The sequence below is a fragment of the Lithobates pipiens genome, unplaced genomic scaffold (assembly GCF_037356315.1).
Source record: "Lithobates pipiens isolate NorthernLeopardFrog02 unplaced genomic scaffold, aLitPip1_a1.2 Scaffold_19, whole genome shotgun sequence".
NCBI classification, from domain to species: domain Eukaryota; kingdom Metazoa; phylum Chordata; class Amphibia; order Anura; family Ranidae; genus Lithobates; species Lithobates pipiens.
The window spans coordinates 440,682,370-440,704,100 of record NW_027507764.1 but is presented as its reverse complement, the minus strand read 5'-3'; the positions used below and the strand labels follow the sequence as shown (position 1 = coordinate 440,704,100).

General features: G+C 39.3%; 1 protein-coding gene across 1 annotated transcript; it reads left to right on the top strand.

The window, feature by feature from the left end:
- Window positions 1–885: 885 nt before the first annotated feature.
- On the top strand, window positions 886–17,707 carry PPDPFL (pancreatic progenitor cell differentiation and proliferation factor like). Its single transcript, XM_077492669.1, has 5 exons — window positions 886–1,077; window positions 1,382–1,494; window positions 2,927–3,007; window positions 8,303–8,402; window positions 13,386–17,707. The coding sequence occupies exons 2-5, from the start codon at window positions 1,440–1,442 to the stop codon at window positions 13,387–13,389; spliced, it is 240 nt and encodes a 79-aa protein (XP_077348795.1). The 5' UTR covers window positions 886–1,077; window positions 1,382–1,439; the 3' UTR covers window positions 13,390–17,707.
- Window positions 17,708–21,731: the final 4,024 nt, after the last annotated feature.

Genomic DNA, 21,731 nt, shown 5'->3' with positions numbered 1-21,731 from the left:
TGTGGGAAAAACAGACATCAATTGTATTTGGGTAAAACGCCGCACGACCGTGCAATCGTCAGTTAAATCGATGCAATGCTGTATCGCAAAAAAATGTCCGGGTCATGAAGGGGGTAAAACCTTCTGGGGCTTAAGTGGTTAAAGTAGCGCCGTGCTGAATAGCAGAAAAAAATGCCCAGGTCATGAAGGGGGCGAAACCTTTCTGGAGGTGAAGTGGTTAAAGAACAACTGACTTGTTTGTTTTGTAGCAATTGTCATTCTGTCTGGACCTCTGGTTCTGCTTTGTTTGTCTTTTTAAAAGTATTGGGGGTTATTTACGAAAGGCAAATCCACTTTGCACTGCAAGTGCACTTGGAAGTGATGTCACTCTAAATCTAAGGGGTAGATCTGAAATGAGGGGAAGATCTGCTGATTTTATCATCCAATCATGTGCAAGCTAAAATGCTGTTTTTTATTTTCCTTGCATGTCACCTTCGGATCTACAGCGACTGCACATTCAAGTGCACTTGCAGTGCAAAGTGGAGTTGCCTTTAGTAAATAACCCCCTTTGCGTCTGTTGTGTCTGAAGCCACAACATTTCTATACGAAGAAGTTCATGAACTGTGCAAGCATTTGGCAAACTTTACAATTATAAACTGGATTTTGCGTTTCAATTCCAAATGAGATTTTTGTTTATGTTATTATACATAAGACATTGTATTGTTCTTTGTCATTAGTTATCTTGATTTAATGTAGCAAATGTTTCCTTTGTGAACACGTCCTGCTCTGTTCTTTGCATTGGGTTACAGCAGATGTCAGAATGAGCTATCTTTTGCACACTGTGTTCTATAAACCCTCCTACAACCTGGCAATATTTATGGGAGCTCAAATGACACATCACTGACTGCTGCAAGCACCCGTTATATAAACCTTCCCCAAGAAATCTCTGAGAAACAGGCTTTGGAGCAAGACCTAGACCTACCTGCTAGACGGGACAATTCTGAATATTGCTAGCAGACTGTTAAATGCTTAACAGGCTTTTATCTCTTATGGAACATAAATCATATTTAATACTCATCAGAGAGCACAATACAGAAGGTAAAGTACTGACTCATAAATAAATGTGTACATTGTTTAAAAAGTCATCTGCATTTTTTATATCACCCAAATTGCTTCGGTTTCTTGTAGTAAGAATTTGTTGAGCTAATTTGCAAGATATTTTTTGAAAATGTGGTTTAAATGCCTCAAACGGCCCCAAACCATCTGCGCTCCGCACAGCGCATACGGGCCCAGCAATGTCACTTTTCTTTTTGAGTTTCCGATTTGAAAGTGCTGTCTTTTCTGACTTGTGCTGTTTTGTAATTAAATATAATTGTTTCTGTACTTTTTTTTTGTCTCTCAGGTACAGTTTAGCCTCATTTTGTACTACTCTTGATACTTGTGTTGCCTGAATTGGGACTATGGCATCTGTTCCATCAGCTGGCTGCCTCTTAGCGAAGAATCAGTTTTACAGAGGTAAGCAACTCAAAGATAGATGCTTTTTTTAAAGTTTTTCAAAAAGACATCTAAAACTTCTGTGCATAATCAGGCTTAGTGCAAAGAGCTAATAGGCTCCATTCAGAGCAGTGATATGTGCGTCACCCATTGCAAAGACAAGGGGGTTAATTTATTGAAGGTGGAGAGTGCAAAATCGGGTGCAGCTCTGCATAGAAACCAATCAGCTTTCAGGTGTTTTTGTCAAAGCTTAAAGGGGTTCTAAACTTTCATTTTTTATTTTTCTTCTTCAATAACAAACGTGTTATACTTACCTTCACTGTGCAGTTCGCTTTGCACAGAGTGGCCCCAAACCTCCTCTTCTGGGGTCCCACGTCGGCGCTGGTGGCTCTTTCCCGCATCGAGTGTCCACGTTGGAGAAGTGCTCTCCTTGGTGGACACCTATGCGGGTGCGCTCCCGAGTCCCACACCTGTGGCCATTCGCACAGAATGCAGGACTCAGCCCCTCCGCCCAGGGGTCGCATCATTGGACTTGATTGACAGCAGCGGGAGCCAATGACTGCACTGCTATCAATCTATCCAATGATGCAGCGCCGGGGATGGGCCGAGTCCTGCATTCTGTGTGAATGGCCACAGGTGCGGGACTCGGGAGCGATGGACGCGGTCATCTTCTGTCTGGGAATGAGCACATCATCTGTAGCTGTGTCTTGTGTCTCAGATAGAACATGACAGCGGGGGGGCTGGGTGGCTGCAGCACTAAAAAAGGTTTTCCACCTTAATGCATAGAATGCATTAAGGTGAAAATCCATGAGGGTTTACTACCCCTTGAACTGAACAAGCTGAAGCTGAGAGGCTGATTGGCTACCAGGCACAGCTGCGCCAGATTTTGCACTCTTCAGTTTAAGCAAATCTCCCCCACAGTATCTTCCATCAATATATGGAACAATGGAGGGTGATACTGATTGGTTGCTCTGGGCTACCGCATTGTGGGGTTACATTCATAAAGGTAAATAGACTGTGCAGATGCACTCTGCAAGTGCACTTGCCCCAGAGCTTAGTAAATGAGGTAAAGCAAAGAATACCTAATCGTGTGCAGGGAAAGAAAATAAAAAAAAAATGAATTTTTGCTTGCACATGATTGGATGATGGAAGTCAGCAGAGCTTCTACTCATTTACTAAGCTCTGTCTTTATTAAATCAACCTCATAGTGTTATGCTGTCTTAAAAGTGTCCAGCTATTCTTAACCCACTTCAGGAACTGGAAGTGAATTTACTTTCATTGTTCTCCTTGCTAGCCTAGTGTCAGAAAAGGGTTTGAAAGCTGCACTTTTCAAAGTGTACAATCAATTTGCCTTCAGTAAATCAACCCCTGTGTGTTTTGCTTAACTGGGTCATCTCAGCAAAATGTTTATTCATTAATATATATGTATTCTTTTTCTTCTATTCTTTTACAGCACGGCTGAATTCCGAGTCTAGTTTGTGTTCTAGCAACTTCGACGCAGGACTCCCAGTAGAACCAGAAAAACCTCATGCAGGTATGCTTAACTGCCTTCTTATAATTTGCAATTTTTTATATTCTTATCACACAACCACCAGATTTTTTGATTTATGTACATTGTAAATTAATTTCAAACCAATGCTAAAAGTGGCCTAAACAATATCCCTATTTTTCACAAATAATCCATACTCATCCATTGCTTAGATGGTCCTTTGTTCTATTTTTCTTTAAATCGTTCTTACTGTGATTTTCTCCCTTCTTGTAACATCCTCTGTGAGCTCCCAACCTTCTCTCTTTCCCCCTCACTTCCATTTATTTGAAAGAAGCAGTATATTTTAGTTGCAGTCATGTGCACTGCTCTACGAACACTACAAATCCCGTAGTCCACCACCCCTAGTTCATCTTGGAAGTGAGAAAGAACGCAGCCACCCTCTAACAGGAAGTCTGATCATTGTAAGCAAAAAACAGGAATTTGGAGATGTTGAGGCAACTGAGAGTAATAAAAGGTATTTTTTGAGTTAAAGTGTTACTAAAGCCATACCAGTAAAATCAGTCTGTATATGCAGTAAAGCATGCAGTTTATATTTACTAAAACTATGGCATTTCCATATTCTGTGTAGAGATATAGTGAATGCAGGGTCCTGGGTTTAGTAACATTTTAAGAATACAGACTTAATCAGAATATATTTTTTTAAACCAGGGTTTAGTGTCTCTTTAAAGAAAAATAGTACTACAAAGTAAATGAAGGCTAAGTGCCCGTTCACACTACCGCGACTTGTCAGGCGACTTAGCCGCCTGACAAGTCGCGCTCCGTTCTGTACTATGGAACCATTCTAATAGGAGCGACTCAAGTCGCTCCAACTTAGAAACTTCAGGCGACTTGCATTGACTTCTATACAGAAGTCATTTTGCAAGTCGTCGCTGAAGTCGTGTGCAGGTCGGGTCTGTGAGTCGCGCTGCAAGTCACGTCGCCCCTGTGTGAACGGGCACTCAGGCTCCTAACCTCTCCTGAAAATACTAATTGGCTTGTCATCATGCTCAGCCTCCGGTTTCAATACTTTAATCATGTATGCAGTTAAGAACTTCTGACTAGCTCAGTGTGTTTCTAAAGCTCAGATCAAGAGCAAGTATGCAGATCAAGATTTGTAGCTTCGCTCTGACTTCCCCAGTCAGTGGGGTTGGTTTACATAAGGAATCTTAGTCTAGTATATGGTAAATGGTAAAAATTATGTGCAAGCAAAAATCTTTTTTTTTTTTTTTTTTTTTATCTTTTGCAGATATTTGGGTATTCATAGTGAACACAGCTTCACCTTTTTTACTAAACCAAGTGAACATGCTAAATAATAAGCATCTACTCCTTTGGTAAATTGACCCAAGTTACACAGAAAGTATTGAAACCAAGCAAAAAAGGTAGTCAGAAATGGCAACCCAGAATGTCTTTCAGTGCAGGTTACCTTTAAAAACAAAATGTAGAGGCTTTGTTCAAACAGGCATTGGATGCACATGCAATACCTGTGTGATGCTGGACAAGGCACAGCGGAGTTGATTTACTAAACCTGGAGAGTGAAAAATCTGGTGCAGCTGTGGATGGTAGCTTATCAGCTTCTAAATTCAGCTTGTTCAATTAAGCTTTGACAATAAGCCCCCGTTCACATTGGTGTGATTTGACATGGAAAAGCGCATGCCAAATCACAAGCTATTGCTGGCAACAGCGCTGTCGACGCTGACTTTGCAGCGCTGCACCGATCTCCAAAAGTAGTTCCTGCACTACTTTTGGCGACTTCGGGGGCATGAACCCGCACATATGTCTTTTAAATCGCCCCCAAACTCAGCGTTTAGCATGAACGTACCATAAAACCTGGAAGCTGATTGATTTATATGCAGAGCTGCACCAGATTTTGCACTTTCCAGTTTTAGGAAATCAACCCCACTGCAGCTTTCTAACACTTTTCTGACACTAGGCTAGCAAGAAGAAGAATGAAAGTAAATTCACTTCCAGTGTCTGAAGTGGGTTACAAATAGTAGGACACGTTTAAAGCGGCATAACACTATGGGGTTGATTTACTAAAGGCGAATAGACTATGTGCAATTTGCAAAGTGCATTTGCACTCTGAATGCGCAGTTGCTCCAGAGCTTAGTAAATAAGGTAAAGCTTAATTTTGCCAAGAATACCCAATCACATGCAAGAAAAAAAAAAAAACATGATTGGTTTATGGAAGTCAGCAGAGCTTCTGTGCATTTACTAAACTCTGGAGCAACTGCTCTTGTAGAGTGCAGCTGTACTTTACAAAGTGCACAGTCCATTTGCCTTTAGTAAATCAACCCCTATGTTCAAAGCAATGCAAATGCTTTAAAGTGAGAGGTTGGGCAGTGCATGTACGGCTCAGAATTTTCTGTTTCTAAAGTCAGAGACAGTAAACAGATGTCAAGATTGTGCAGAATGATTCCTTTCAATGTGTGTGAAAAGAGAATTATCTTTTGATATATCCTACAGCTGCTCATGAAATAAGGACGTCACGTATGTGGTTGTCATAGCTGACATGTTTTCAGCACAGTTGTGCGGCAATGTGCCCATTTATGGAGCACAAACTATTATACTGGCAGACATTGGGAATGTTGTGAGGGATCCAGCTTGTTGGGAAGTTCTGGCTGTTACTTATTCATCTCCGCTCATAAAGTGACACCGAACTTGGATACTCAGCCTTTCCTGATTACATCAGTAGGCCATGACAAAAATATCTCCAATCTGTCTAGCTTACTCAGTGAAACAAATGGCATTGCTTCCACAACAATCTCCAATTAGAATTCATATTTTAATGATTTGATTTAAATCTTATTGGTTGTTTTGGGCTACCATTCTTTGCATGCGGCTATTGCTCTTTACACCAATGAATAAATAAGCTGCCACGTATACAATTATTAGCAGTAAGCAAAAGTGAGCTGTTGGGATTTTTTTAAGATTTTTTAGTGACTATAATAGTGCTATTATTCAGTGATACAAATGCACATCAATAAGTCAAATCCTCTCTTTTATAAATGCAATCTCTGAATTGGAAAATCATTTTGTACTGAGAAAATCATACTTATTTAAAACTGCTTTCCAGGTGAATGGTAAACAATACCTGATAATCAGATTTTTCCATTAAATGAGTTTTACATATACTTAGAAGTATCGTAGAAGTATCTCACATTTTTCCCTGTAATCCCATACACATCAGCTCCGCCACTGTCCAATGAAAGGGGAAAGTAAAACATATGTATTTTACATGTGCATGTAGCTGTATACCTGAAGTTCAGCTTTAAAGTGAACCTATACCCATAGAAATATGAAGGCTGCTACAGCAAACGTCTCCTTCTAAAATGTTAATTTCTTGACTGGTATGTGTAGGCCAGCCATACACGGTTCAAAGATTCTAACTGTTAATCGGCAGGCTAAATGTACCAAGTTGAATGCTGGATCAACTTGGGTACAACCAGCCTGCTGGATTCTCTTTTGATTATCACTAGCGGCTGCATTAGCTGCTAGCGATAACCACAATCTTCTCCCAGCAGGGATGGCTTTCCCCACCCCCGCCAGGAGAAGACAATGGCCCAGCCGGAGGGATTGTTGCATCAACACTGTCTATGTTGATAGGGGAATTGAGTGAATTTCTATCCTGCAACCCATGGCAGGAAAGAAATTTGCTTTGGGTATGGCAGTTTCCTTTAATTAGGCCAGGGCCGTCTTTAAGGCAGGGCAAAAGGGGCAGCTGCCCTGGGCCCTGTCATTGTTGTGGGACCCAAAACAGCTGCCTCATACTTGTCAACTATCCCAGTGTAAATTCCCTTGTCCCTTGAAGTTTTAGTCCTGTGGTGTGTCCCGATATCTCAGTGTGAAGTGATGGTACTAATGCTGCCCACCTCTTCCCTATTGTTGTGTACAGATGACTCACCTGCAGACCCTGTGTTTACATGTAAATAACCAGCAGCATTCATATGTAAATAGTGGCGGCATTACTAAGTAAATAGATGCGGCCGGCAGCATTGATATGTAAATAAAGGTGGCATTCATATGTGTATCATGCTCCCCTGCAGTGAGGAGATGATGTGCTGTAACCTCTAGCAACCAATCAGTAAGCAGTATTACTTTGCAGTAATCTCTAGCAACCAACTAATAAGCATAAATTATTTGCTGTAACCTCTAGCAACTAATCAGTGAGCCGTAATGTGTGATGTAACCTCTAGCAACCAGTCATTAAGCAGTAATGATATGCTGTAACCACTGGCAACCAATCGCAATTGCTGCCTGATCTGATACTGTAAACTGATTTTAAGTCTAGCTTCTATTTATTGTATGTCTCAGAGCAAGTGGAGAGCAAAATTGCATGGGGGGGGGGGGGGGGGGGCAAGAAGATTTTTGCCCAGGGTCCAATCAATATTAAAGACGGCCCTGAATTAGGCTTTATTCAAAAGGGAAGTAACACCTGCTCTGTGTGCAGGTCACATTTGTTATGGAGCCTACAGACAGCCTATAGAGGTGGGTGCATATGTAGGAACTGCCCAGACACAGCTGGACACATCTGCATGTCAAAATTGGACATGCAGAAGTGGGTGTATGGCTTCAAACGCAAACTGCCTGCATTCCAATCTGGCCACCTGCTCCTTCATACATGTCAAATTTTGGCATGTAGCTCTGCCCATGCAGTTGCTGCACCTGCATCCGATTTTATAGTCTACCTGCATGTACCTCGGGGGGCAAATGCAGGCGCAATAACAAAAGCAGCCTGCATGCAGAACAGGTGTCAATGCCCATCTGAATGAAGCCTAAAGCTGAGAGCTGCCAAGGCTAACCTTTCCTTGTGTAATGTACTATTCCTAGTTTTCATACTCATTCATTGGCTTAAGCTCTTTCTGTGTTGCCAACCTGACTTATCTTTAATAACAGCGATGTATAAAGCACAGTAACAAGCTATCAGCAAATACAGTGCATGCCAGCATTCTGAGCACTTTAAATTGATAGATGTAAAATAGTTAATTCTTTGGGTAGCTATACACTCATTTCTTTTTGAAGACTGACATTTTTAAGGAATTACCTTATGAAGCATAGATTGAAAGGTACAGCGATGAAAAAGGCAAACCTATATTCATTCATTTCATTTCTAAAAGCATGCAGTTAATTCATTTCGTTGAAGCTAACTTGTAAGGCAGCTTGTAAGCCAAGGGAATTGAATCATGTAACAGAGCCTGACCTATCCACTGGCATGTCTCCCGAACACAGCCAGACCTAGCCGGAATAAATGTATTCAAATAGAAGCATTGCTTACACTCATCTAGCTTGCTACTTTTTTTACAGGCTTGCCAGAAATGGTTGAAAAATGCTGGTGGCTGAAAAACTTTTTTTACTGTGAGCAAACTCCTGTGCCTTCACTAAGAATAAAGATATCTAATGAAAGGTGAGACTAAACAGATCATTATTAGAGTTTAGTTGTAAAGTGTGTATTCCCGTTAGGAGCACAATAAATATGCAGTGCAACCACAATTATCCGTTAAACTCTGCACCTGATTATCTATGTTTCTGCTGTTTTCTGTGTTAATAATGAGTCTATGTGCGATTTGTATCACACATTATCAGAAAATCCATCAGCTATTTACTGATTTATATTATAAGCTTGCTAATAACATATCTTATTTATACAACAGCATATTGCAGTGAAAGCATGCAAATCCATTTAAAAGTGTTTTTAATTAGAACTTTTCTTTAGTAAATTAAGTTTAATTGAAAAGAATATATAAAATTATTTAGACTGTCATCAATGCTATGCTCCGAAATAAGAAAAAATAAGTCCCTGGATCTTAGTGTCCATCAAAACCGGAGATGTTGGTTCAGCTAGATGACTAGACCTTGGCAGCTCTACCACAAAGAGGGGGTTCTCCAAAGGGCCGATGACCTCCCAAAAATAAAGCATAACTTTTTTTTTAGTTTTGGATAGAGTGGAGATGTATTAAAACACCTATTAGGTTTTAATTGCTGTCTGTGCCACCCATTATGGAGATTCATCCTCTCTAGTTGTCCTGTTTGCCATTATCATCGAAAGTGAGCAAGTAAAGAAAACCCAAAATCTGGGGTTGTCCCTAGAAAAATACTAGAGGGAAAATTTTCCAGTGGGGACACTAGTTCCATCTTTGGGGACCCCAAAGACATCCCTTAATTTGCAGGATTATCTCTTACTTCCTGTTTTAGCTATGGGACAGGAAGTGAAGGTAAATTGTCAAAATGCAACAAAGATGGCAAATAATAAACTGACAGGAGTTATAACCCTCCCTTACTTTATCCAACATGAAAAAAAAAAAGTTTTGACTATAGTTCTAGTTTATGAAACCCAAATAAAAGGTAATCTTAAAAGTCCATAAGTATTTATTCTCATGTGGATGACAATGGGGTAGCAAGGAGATAAAAAGGTAGCCAATGCATTTTGGGGCAAAAAATTCCCCCTTTATCAGGGCTCAAATGAAAATGACGATGCATCCATAAAAGTCTCTTTAGGCAATCTAAAGACTATTGGGTGGGTGCTGTATGTCAGTCATGATCAATGGTTTACTTGAAGTGCTGATCACAACTAACATTGAACTCCCCCAAAGAGTCTTTCAATTGGTGTTCTTTAGGAAACATTGCTGTTTTCAACTGAGCCCTGATTAAGGGAGTAATAAATAACTATGGATTTTTAAGACAACAGTCTGGCGCTCATTCTGTGGATTTAAAATGCTGTGACACAGACCTCTTCTTCTCAAAAGGCTAGATGTCCAGCTATTATTACTTTAAAACTTGGATTAATTATACAGATACAAACTTGTTTTAACTTTTCTGTTCAGCATATTTGATTTCAGATTTGAGGCTTAGAAAATAATTAACCCAGTGACTGATTTACTAAAGAGTTATCCTGACCTTTTCACAACAAAAGTACAATATGTTCACTTAGCATAACCTTTTCTCTTTAAACATTCAGTCATGTACAAGGGAAAATCTGGCTTTTTATAAATTTCATGTGCTTGATGATGTGTTCAGATTAACAAAACAATGCTTTACTCAGTTTTTTTTTTTTTTTTTACTAGGGTATATAGGCATAGTAACTGATTTACTACCGTAAAGCTGTAGAGATTGTTTATTCACTTTCAATCATCCACAGCTTCAAGTGGTTGTATACCCATTTTTTTTTTCAGTTTAACCTACAGGTAAGCCTATAATAAGGCTTAACTGTAGGTAAAATGAATATCTCCCAAACCTGTACTGTTTAGGAGATATTGCCTTTGCATACAGCTGCTGATGTCAATGGCACATGCATTGTAAATGCCTGGCTGAAGGTCCGGCAGACACTGCCAGACTTTGCTGGGAAGAAGTCTCCCGGCGCATGAACGGAAATGATGTCACCACGGCTCCGGTCACTCACAGCGCCAGAGCCATGAACCCAGAAGACACGCCGAAGGCAAAATGTCAGCTCCCTCAGCATGGACTGGCCTGCGATATGAGGACCTCATTTTAAGGTAAGTATTTCATAATGAGCTATTATGTGGTGCATACTAGCTCATTATGCCTTTGTCTTACAGGGTTTTTTTTCTACATTTCTTTTTCTTCGGGTATACGACTGCTTTCAGTTTATGTAAGTGAACATTCATACTGGAAAGTCAACAGCTTTGACTCATTTAGTGAATCAACCTTTTAGTTATATGCAAAAAATATAGTCACCCCTAGGTAAATGACATATTGGTGTTGATTTACTAAAACTGGAGAGTGCAAAATCTGGCGCAGTTCTCCATAGAAACCAATCAGCTTCCATTTTTTTTGTCAAAGTTTAACTGAACAAGCTGAAGTTAGAAGCTGATTGGCTACCATGCACAGCTGCACCAGATTTTACACTCTCCAGTTTTAGCAAATTGACCCAATGTTCTTGTCTTTTTAAGTGTAACGTGTAAGTCCATTAATTCATCAAACTCATCAAATTGTATACTTGTATAATATTACATTGTGAACGGTTACATTAAAATCATTGCCACCCTCGAAGAGAAAGTGTGTTGGGACTACAAAACACCTCTTTCCCTTCTCCTCTCAATAACATACACTAAGGAGGTGATGTTCTGTAGTCCAAAATAGAGGTTTGTTGCCAGGGTTTAGCAGCAAAATTATGTATACTGTGGAGCTGTTGAAGGATAGCTGTGGGAGTCAAAGAGTAATTAATGTATAAAAGAAAGTGTGTGCATTCACAAGATACAAACAGCTTATACAGGCATACCCCACTTTTAAGTACACAATGGGGTTTACTAAAGCTGGAAAGTGCAAAATCAGACTCACTTCTGCTTAGAAACCAATGATCTGCCAGGTTTTATTACCAAAGCTTAATTGAACAAGCCGAGGTTAGAAGCTCATTGGTTTCTATGCAGAAAGGAGCCTAATTTTGCACTTTCCAGCTTTAGTAAATAACCCCATTGTGCACTTAAAATTGGGGTATGCCTGTATAAAAGGAAGTTAAATCATGATAAAAACAGTGACAATGGTGATAACATCTAAATAAATGTCCATATACTGCTCCACAAGGTGCAAATATGTGGATAAACACTCTATGTTCACCCAGAGCTTCTGTTCATAAAATCAGTTTGCCAGATTTGTTGGATCTCAAATTATGAGATCAAAAGCATCAAGGACTAGTGCTCCACCCGATTCAAAGTCTCCATTCCCAGTCAATGCCTTGTATGAGGAAACGCATTGGGTGGAGCACTAGTGGATGTAAGTGCCTACTTATTTTTGTAATAAATCTTATTGGCATACTGCACCATGAAGCCTCTTCCTTTAATCTTTTGACATACCCCACTGTTGGAGATCACCTGGAGAAGGCTGCCTCGGTATTTGTGAGGAATATATCATTATCGGATATCCTACTGCAGGAGAATGGATCCGTCACTGGATAAGCTTGAGGAGATGAATTCCCTCGGTAGTTGATCCCTGTCTAAGCGCATTTGATCTCTATAATTTGAGATCCAACAAATCTAGTAAGCAGCGTGGATGGATTGATTTTATGAACAGAAGCACTGGGGGAACATAGAGTATTTATCCATATATTTGCACCTTGTGGAGCACTATATGGACATTTATTTAGATAATATCATCATTGTTGAATGTCACTGTTTTTATCATCATTTAACTTCCCTTTATATAAGATGTTTGTATCTTGTGGATGCGCACTTATTCTTTTATAACATATTGCTATTAGCTGAATATGTAGGCTTAAGTTGCAGCACCAACTTATCACTTTTATAATTTATTGAGTTAACGCAGATATTTGATTTGAAACAAAGCGTAATTAATACCAGGGGGTCACCACCCCAAAAAACAGGAAAAAAAACCGAAAAAGGAACAGCAGTGGGGTTTTTTAAGAGTGACCACCCCAAAAAAGTAAAAAAAAAATGAAAAAGGAACAGTAGTGGGGGCTTTCAAGAGTGACCTGCTGGTATTTTTATATTCTCAAACAAGTACACCAAACATTTATATTAAACAATGAAAGCTTTATTATACAAAGTTAAATATTATTAAAAACATGTATAGCATTGACTACCTCAATGAGATTGTACAATACAAACAAGATACTGTCAATAGTGTGTGGATATGATTATGCATTTCGTGATTACACTACGCTTCTTCAGATTATCATATTCATTTTTGACAGTTATGCATAATACTCTCCTAATTAAAAACAACAATAGAAGGGTAACTAGAAGAAGGACCAATCAGATCATCCCAGGCTGTGGCGTGGTATAGCAGAAGTACAGCAAGGGAAGGAATGTAGGCCAATACAAAGCAATTTGGTGATAGATTTTTTAAAGCAACCACAGAACTGGGGGGGTCTTGTTGTCAAATTTCCATACTACATATATAGGAGCTCAAGGCTGAAACACTGCCAATCAAAGCCAGTAGATGCCCAATCATTAACGCATATCCTAGAAAGGTAATGACCATGCCAATGCCCTCTTATAGTATGAGGTCCAAAAAAAAGGAGGTCTTAGACAGCCACATATGTCCTTAATCTCAGGTAACCCATTTTCAGCCTCTCCAGAAGAGAGTTAAAAGGGAGAAAACATAGAAGTTTGTTGTCAGGGTTTACATACAGTTTCACTTTCATTATTAATATGTAGGCTTTTTAGAATTGATAAAACGTAGAAATAACACCTTGAAAAAATATACATTTACCGATCACCTTGGTCAACAAAGTAACATCATAAAGTTCTGGGTTCCTATAAAGAATTTAATATTATTGCTGCTTTTCATATTTTTTTATGTTCCTGGTTAGAGGGAGGATACCAGCTGTATAAAATCCCCTTTGTTTGCTTGTTTTAGCATAACTGACCACAGTATTGCACCCTAACTGAAGCTCTCTCTTCTTCTTTGGCAGCTGATTACCCTTCGCTCTACACGTGGACTGACAATTCCATGGAAAGAAAGTAATTTCAATACAATTTCAGCATTTAATGCTTCCCTCAGTGAAATACATCAAGGAACTGTTACCACCTACCGTATCTGTCCAAAGAAATTCATCTCTGCATTCTGACAAGCTAATTAATTATATTTTCTCACACCTAAATATGCCAACCCGATCCTTTTATTTAAATCACTCTGTGTAATCACACTAAATATTTTATTATTTTTCTGCCTAATCAGACCGAACAACATATCAAATATGCATATCAAAGAGATTCTGATTTTTCATAATCAACCATTTTCCCACCGCTGTAATCAGCACTAAATAATAACAATGCTTTTATGTAAGCTTGAAAACAATTGTACCGGCTTTCAGAATTTGTTTTATGAAACGGTTTCTTTTTTCCACTTTGAGACTTAACATTCTTCTTCTGCTTATTTACGTTGCTCTTTGTTGTTCACAAGGGAAAATGAGAAAAACATTTTATGTTCTTCAGTTTATTTTCTGGTTTTACAACATTTACTGGATGAGCATAAGGTATCCAATCTTAAAGCAAACCCTTGTTTTGACATAGATAGCTCAGGGTGGCCATAACTACCTTTATTAGCTAGACAAGCTTCTTTGGTGAACCTGTTTGGTCCTGGTTTTACCTCCTTGCCAGAATCTTAACTTTTTGAACTTTTGAGCTAAGGACCACCTTCTAGATGTATGCAATATCCAACCACAGGTAGGAATGACTTATCTGTTAACGAAAGCAATCTTAGTGGACAGAGCAATCGGTTGGGCTTAGCCCAGGAATTACGAAATAATGAATTTAGCATTAAGATGAAACCAGTATAGGAGAGGTGGTTAGAAAATACTTTTCTGGCTGATAAAAGTTAATAAAGGGGGGTGGGGGGGTTAACTAAAACAGGTGCAGACAGAATCTGGTGCCAAGGTTTTATTGTCAAAGCCTAATTGAACAAACTAAAGTTATAAGGCTGATTGGTTACTATGTACAGCTCCATCAGAGACTGTGTGCATCAGTTTTAGTAAATCTACTCTAGTGTGTTTCTTGTTGATCCTTTAAAGCAGTGGTCATCAACCCTGTCCTCAGGGCCCACTAACAGGCCAGGTTTTATGTATTACCCTGGGGAGATGCAGACTAGAATACTGCAATCACTCAGCAGCAAATGATATCACCTTTCATGTATTTCAGTTATCTTGCAAGCCTGGCCTGTTAGTGGGCCCTGAGGACAGGGTTGGTGACCACTGCTTTAAAGCAGAGCTTTGCTTCTAAATGTTTACAATGGCTGAGGCTTGACTTAAATGAGTTGTCCAAATATAGCTTACCTTTCTCTTCTATTTGTACGAAAATGCAAGTTGAAATGCATTTGACATAAACTATATTAAAGAAACATTGACCACTGATCCCCTTTAAATAAATAGACCTCTTTAGGTGCTTGTGGCTAAAGCAATATTAAACCCAAAACCAAGAATGTAATATATTTCAAAATACCATTACTTAATGGTGTGGCTGCATTAGTTATCTTTTTAGGCTTTTTTCCCTCTGTTTCTACCTGGTAACCTGGCCAGTAACACACCTCCTGTATAACGTTTTATTAGGGGGCCTACACTTTGGATGAAGGAGCCAAAGAGAGATGTTTTGGACAGCAGCATTGTAGTCTGGGGTGAGGGGAGTGTTAGCCCTTGTACACACGGTCGGAGATTCCGACAACCAAATCCGTTGGATTTTGTCCGTCGGATTTTGTCCGAAACTGTTGCATACACACGGTCGGACGAAGTTGTCAGAAAATCCAACATGATTACGTTATTTCGTTACGACGGGACTACGTTTACGCTAGTAGCCAATAGCTTTGGTGTAGGAATTTGATCTGAGCATGCGTGGCACTTTGTCCGATCGGAATTCTCTACCCATGATCGGAGTATGTCCGATTGGAGCATTTTGTCGGAAAATTTTACCAACAAGTTGGAAAACTTGGTCCGTCGGATACTCAGATGGAAACAGTTCGATGGAGACCACACACAGTCGGAATATCCAACAAAATGGTCCGATCAGACACATTCCGTCGGAATTTCCGACCGTGTGTGCAAGGGCTTAGATGGACTAAACATTTAGATATACTCAAAATTGAAGTGAAACTTCAGCCAACACTTTTTAAACATTCACAGGTTCTTTTTTTTCTTTAGGGATAAAAACATTACGTAAATAAATATAAGCTGACCATTGTAAGCATCCCTGCAGTAAATGGTTTGTCTCAACCCTCTAAGGGTTTGTTCAGGGCCAGTTAACCTTCACCAATACGATCATATTGGGAGCAGCAGCTGTGTACATGCAGCTGTTGTGCCCCAAATGACAGCTATAAACTGCTTGCATGGGGATGCACTGAAGAAATGTGCATCCTGGTGTGGGTATGCATGGCCCTAGCATAGGGCATGGATGCATATGCCCTGTGTGAACTAGGCTATATCCTACATTTGCATGACAGTTGTTCTGTTGAAAAATAAGAGACTTACTGGCTGGATCATTGGGTGAAAATAAAGAACACCAATATAAAAACAAAATCAAAAGCAGCCATCACATCTAAGCCCTTGTACACACGGTCAGACATTCCGACGGAAAATGTCCAATCGGACCATGTTGTGGGATAATCTGACCGTGTGTGGGCTTCATCTGACTTTTTCCGTCGGAATGTCCGACCAACAAAGTTTGAAAGCTGGATATAAAAATTTTCCGACAACATGATTTGTAGAGAATTCTGATCGGACAAAGTGCCATGCATGCTCAGATCAAATTCCTTGACCAAAGCTATTGGCTACTAGCCTGAACATAGTCCCATCGTAACTAAATAACGTCATCACGTTATGAACGATCGGATTTTCCGACAACTTTGTCCGACCATGTGTATGCAGCACCAGTTTTGGACAAAATCCGTCAGACAAAATCCAACGGATTTTGTTGTCGGAATGTCCGACCGTGTGTACAAGGGCTATGAACTGATGAACTGCAATATAATACATGTTAAAAGAAAAAGTCAAATACAGCCATTTCCTCTAAGAATTGATGAGCTGCAATATAATAAATATTTGCTTTTTGGTTTAATGCCGCTTTACCAGTAGGCTGCCCCTATTCTCCAGTTAACTATCTGTCCCTCTGATTCTCTCTGCCTGTGCTGTTTCAGTTCCAGGAGAGAGATTGGGAAAACTCAGATACACAGATAGGGGCAGTGATAGGATATCCCAAAGATGCTTTTTACAGAACTCTAAAAATGGCACAATGGGTTCCCATTAAAATGCCAACAAGCAATATGAGTTTGATCAGTTACACAAATTTTTCAAATGTATAAAAGGGGGCTCATTCTTGAAAAATAACTTTAAATATAACATAGTGGTTTTTGGTTGAGCTGGACAATGACAAGTTTACAGTGCAAGGGAGGTTTTTAATAAACTTTCGCTAAGTATGTTAGACTTCACATATCTGCAAGTGGCTTGATTATACTTTTTTTACTGTTACATACCATACCACTAAAAATTTACAATTATCCAAAACCTACATTTTTCATATTCTAATATGTTTAAATTGAGATTTAGGTTTGGCTAAAAGTTGCCCTTTGCTTCTAATAAAATACTTTTCTTGTTTGCCTAAATGTAATGTATAATCTGTTATAGACCTATTACATCCATATTTTTCATGGATACCTTGTTCAATGTCCTTGTTTTATATGTTTTTATGCTTTGTACAGAAATCTAATAAAATAAATAATTTTTTTACAGATAATTACCAGCATCATCATTATATTGTAATGTTCTTCACCTTCTAAGTACAGAAGGGACAATTACATGTAATGGGACAAATACAAAAGTAAAACCACAGTATACACAATTTAGAATCCCATATCATATTTATTTTGTTAATAGTAAAATATTACTATAAAGAATATGTATAGCTTTACCAAAGATTGACAAAAAAAGAAAATGAATTGTTATGTTCCTCTTCATGTCTGGGAGATCCATGTCCAACAGTTTACAGTTCTAAAAACACCAATTGTAATCCAGGATTCATGGAGACAGCAGAGAAAGAACAATCAAAAACAAGAAAATGTCCTGACAAGGGGGCAAGAAGCAGACAGTTTTTACTGATCAAACCTTAGTCACTCCACATTTCTTGTTTACGGAACTCTATCCAGTCACTGTACATTAGCTGTTTATTGGATACTTTTAATGTAATGTAAACTAACCTTTAACTTGAATACTCTGCAAGCCCCATTAAATGCACACAAGCCTTTACTATGCAACCTCTTCTGACTGCTCATTAAACCCTCATTGTCATTTTCATGCATTGTATATTAACTCATCGTTGTCCACTTCACATTGGTTGTGGGTACAGATAACAAATATCCATTATATTTATACACACACAGACACACACTTTTATTTTTATAAAGGGATACATATTTTACTAAACATGAGTTAAAAAAAAATATATGGCCACAACAATAATAGTTATTTTTGACAATCCAGTCTAAGCTTACTTCAAAAACGTCCTTGAATGTTGTGATTTCTGCCTGTCTGCTGGCCCTTTCTTTCCATAATATCCCTGGATTTCCTGCGTGCTTTGCAGCTTCTCCTCTGCTGCTTACGGTCAAATTCTAAGGACTATGTCTCCCATGGTACCTTATAGCCTGCAAGCTGTGATTCCTGTACTGACTCCGCCTACTTAATCTCCTCCTCTCAGCCCATCTGTAGTTCAGAAGACAGACTCTGTGAAATGTCCGACACAGCAGTACCTACTAAGACCCCTTTCACACTGGACGCTTTGATTAGGCTCTACAGCGCTAAAAATAGCACCTGCATAGCGCCTGAAAAAGCCTCAGCTGCAAATCCAGTGTGAAAGCCCGAGTGCTTTCACATTGGTGCACTGCGCTGGCACAAAAAGTCTTGCCAGCAGCTCCTTTGCAGCAGGGGAGGAGTGGTGAATACACTGCTCCTCCACCGCTCCTGCCCATTTAAAACGATGGGGCAGCGCTGGCATACCGCCAGCAAAGCACCACTGCATCAGGGTTTTGCGGTTGGATGTAACCTTTTTTCAGCCGCTAGCAGGGGTTAAAACCGCTTCGCTAGTGGCCGAATAGCCCCACTAAAATGACACTAAATCGGTGCTAAAAATAGCTTTACCGCCGACGCCCGGGGTGGTTCAGTGCGAAAGGGGTCTAACAGAGCATAGTGCATTCATGTCACAGAATTCAAGGAAATAAACGTGTGGGGATCTTCGCAAAGTAAGTTTACAAACATCAAGATCATCCAAATTAATAGGAGTAGGCTAGAAATAATTGAAATACATTACAGATTCTTAATTGTTCTTCTGCCAACAGTTTGTGGGCTGGGTTCAACATCAGGAGCACATAGCATCCATTGAAGTAATGTTGAATATAGTTTTTTTTTTTTTCAAGCGGTTGGCTAAAGGGAAAAAACAAAAATAAATTACGGATTAGCCAATCACACAAAAGAAAGGTGGAAGGATTAATTTTCCCCTCGCTGGGATTATGTATCCTGACAGCAGGACTCTCCACAGTCAAAACACACCACTCAGAGGCTTTTTTGCCCTAATGCAGAGAATGCATTAAGGTAAAAACGTAAGTCTTTAGAACCACTTTAAAATGGTTATAAACCCTTACTTATACTCAGTAAAGTGACTATCCTCAGGTGAGATACAGAGATAAAACACATCTTCCTACATAAATTGTACCTGTTTCTCTTAAGCACTCTCACCTAAAATGCAGAGATCAAAAGCATTTTCCCAGCTCCAGCAGGCAAGGGTCAAGGATCTGATATCACACACTGCATATTATAGGGGAAGAGTGAAAGCAGAGTGTAATCTGAGACCAGAGTGGAGGAAAAGGACACAGCCCTCTCTACATAGTCTAATAGGAAAACTCGCTAAAGCTGTAAACCACTTCCCGTGTGCAGGACAGGGAGACAGGGATGTCTCCTGAGATTTTGTGGTATTGGTAAAACATGTCTGGGGTTTTCTTTTCAAATTATTGGATAACTGAAGTGACTCTTTGCATATTAAATCCCCCTTAATTCAATCAGCATTAAAATTTTGGAATTGCATTTGGGAAGCAATTGAATGTTATATGTTGGGGCACTCACATATGTGATTTCAGGTGGTTTTCTGTGGCTAATGTAAGCAGAGGAGATCGCCAGGTTGAACTTTGTACTTAGAGTATATTTTATAAGAATGTACCCTCTGATGTTGGAAAGTTTGTTCATTTGCTTGTCTCTACACCCTCGATTTCTTGCTGTTGTTACCATAAAACTTTCAATAAAAATTATTCAAACGTAAAAAATAAGAAAAAAAAGGGCAAATTGAACAAACACAGCTTTACTTCATTTGTAAATAACTTTGCAATGCTTTGTACAAGAATCATAATTTTAGTGTCATTTTAAACAGGATAAATTAAGAAATAAATCATTTTTTCAAGACCAAAAAAAATTGGAAAATGTATTCAAAACTAATTGAAACATGCTTCCAGCATAAGGTTATCTACTAAATGTACAAATTAATAGGAAACATAAGGACAGCGACATTTTCCTTAGGGCAATAAGCCTTGTTTAACCACTTGCCGACCAGCCAATGCAGTTATACTGTGGCAGGAAGGTTATCACAGGTAGGGGTGCACGTGTCCCTGTTGCCCCCACGGAGATTGGATTGAGTTGTGAAACGATTAGTCAACAGGCCCAGGCCAATGATTTCTGGCCTGGACCTGCTGGTTCTGATGAATAGTAGACTGTCCTCTGCCTGTGTATTGTAAACACAGGCAGTGGAAGTGATGTCATCTCCCCTTTTTGGGTCCAGCGAGCGGGGAGACGATATCTACTGTGAGTACACAAGCACTGACAGCATACACATAGGCATTTTAACCCTTTGATCAAACCAGTTAACCCTTTCACTCCCTGTCACCAAGTGCAGTATTCAGATTTTTCACTGACCACTGCATTGGTGTCACTTGCGACACTAAACAGCGTTAGGGCAGTTATTGGCAGTTAGTGGTAGGCTCAGGTAGGTTTAGGGTAGCCCCATATATTCCCTAATAAAGGTTTTAACCTCTTGATCGCCCCCCAGTTAACCTTTTCACCCCCTGTCACAGTGTCACTAATATAGCGTACAGATATTTTTTTCTGGTCACCGTATTAGTGTCACAGATGATGCTGGTTAGCTAGTTAGCCAGTGAGAGTCACCATCAGTATTGTATAATGTCAGGGTACCCGCCAAATATTCCTCAACAAAGGTTTAACCCCTTCATCACCCCCCCATTAACCCATTCACCCCCTGTCACCGTATCACTAATATAGTGTACAGATCTATTTTCTGATCACCGTATTAGGGTCACAGGTGATATCGGTTTTAGCATCAGTTCGGGTCAGCGTCAATCCCAGACAACATCAGATCAATGCCAGGAACACTAACACACACACACACACATTATATAGCTCCATTACTAGTATAGTGTCTGAATGGATCAATATCTTTATTTTAATGTCCCCAGTAGTATAGTTAAATAAAAACAACAATACTGCGCAGTGGTCAGCGAAAAAGAAATACAGCTAAACTAAAGGCTGCTAACACGCTAAAATTGGGATCTTTTTAGCTGGGAAAAATGTCAAAGATATAAAGTGTAAGCGCCCAACTTATGTGTATATGACTCTTGAAGTGATACAACAATATACAAACATATGTGCACACATCTGTAACAGATGAGTACAACGTGACCCCAAAAAAATGGGGATAATATTGGTATATGAACCAAAAAAAACAAAAATAGTGAATATAAGTGACAATCTAAAATATATATGTCAAAATGACTGAAAAATATAAATGCTTAAGTCAGTGAAAAAAAAACAAAAAAAAATCAATCAATATAAACACATAAAAGTGTAACTAATAAAGGTGATAAAGTCCATAATAAAAATTAGACGTGCAAAATATAAGTCCCAATGTACTTCGGTGTCCACCGAGGTCCTATGTTGCTGTAACCAAAATGGTGTTCCACCCTGTGAAGCTCCCACCACCTTAAGAAGCGCAGGCTTACCGGATGGATATGACCCAAGTAGACATATGCCTCAGGGGTCAACAATGGCTTGTAATCCCGGCCAAAGTAGTTCCGGATTGGGCGTTCCAATCGCACCACATACGGTTCATACAGACGACTGTGTATAATCACTGTTTTTCATATAAATGGGCAACTCTGACAACAGCTCAGGCATGGAAGATGAAAAAATAGAGCCAACATGGCATAATAACGTTTTTTTTAAAAA

Excerpts from the sequence above, each read along its gene's own strand:
- PPDPFL (XM_077492669.1), top strand. The coding sequence starts at position 1,440 with ATGGCATCTGTTCCATCAGCTGGCTGCCTCTTAGCGAAGAATCAGTTT. Across the intron at positions 1,495-2,926 it reads GAAGAATCAGTTTTACAGAG|CACGGCTGAATTCCGAGTCT; the intron begins GTAAGCAACTCA and ends ATTCTTTTACAG. Across the intron at positions 3,008-8,302 it reads ACCAGAAAAACCTCATGCAG|GCTTGCCAGAAATGGTTGAA; the intron begins GTATGCTTAACT and ends CTTTTTTTACAG.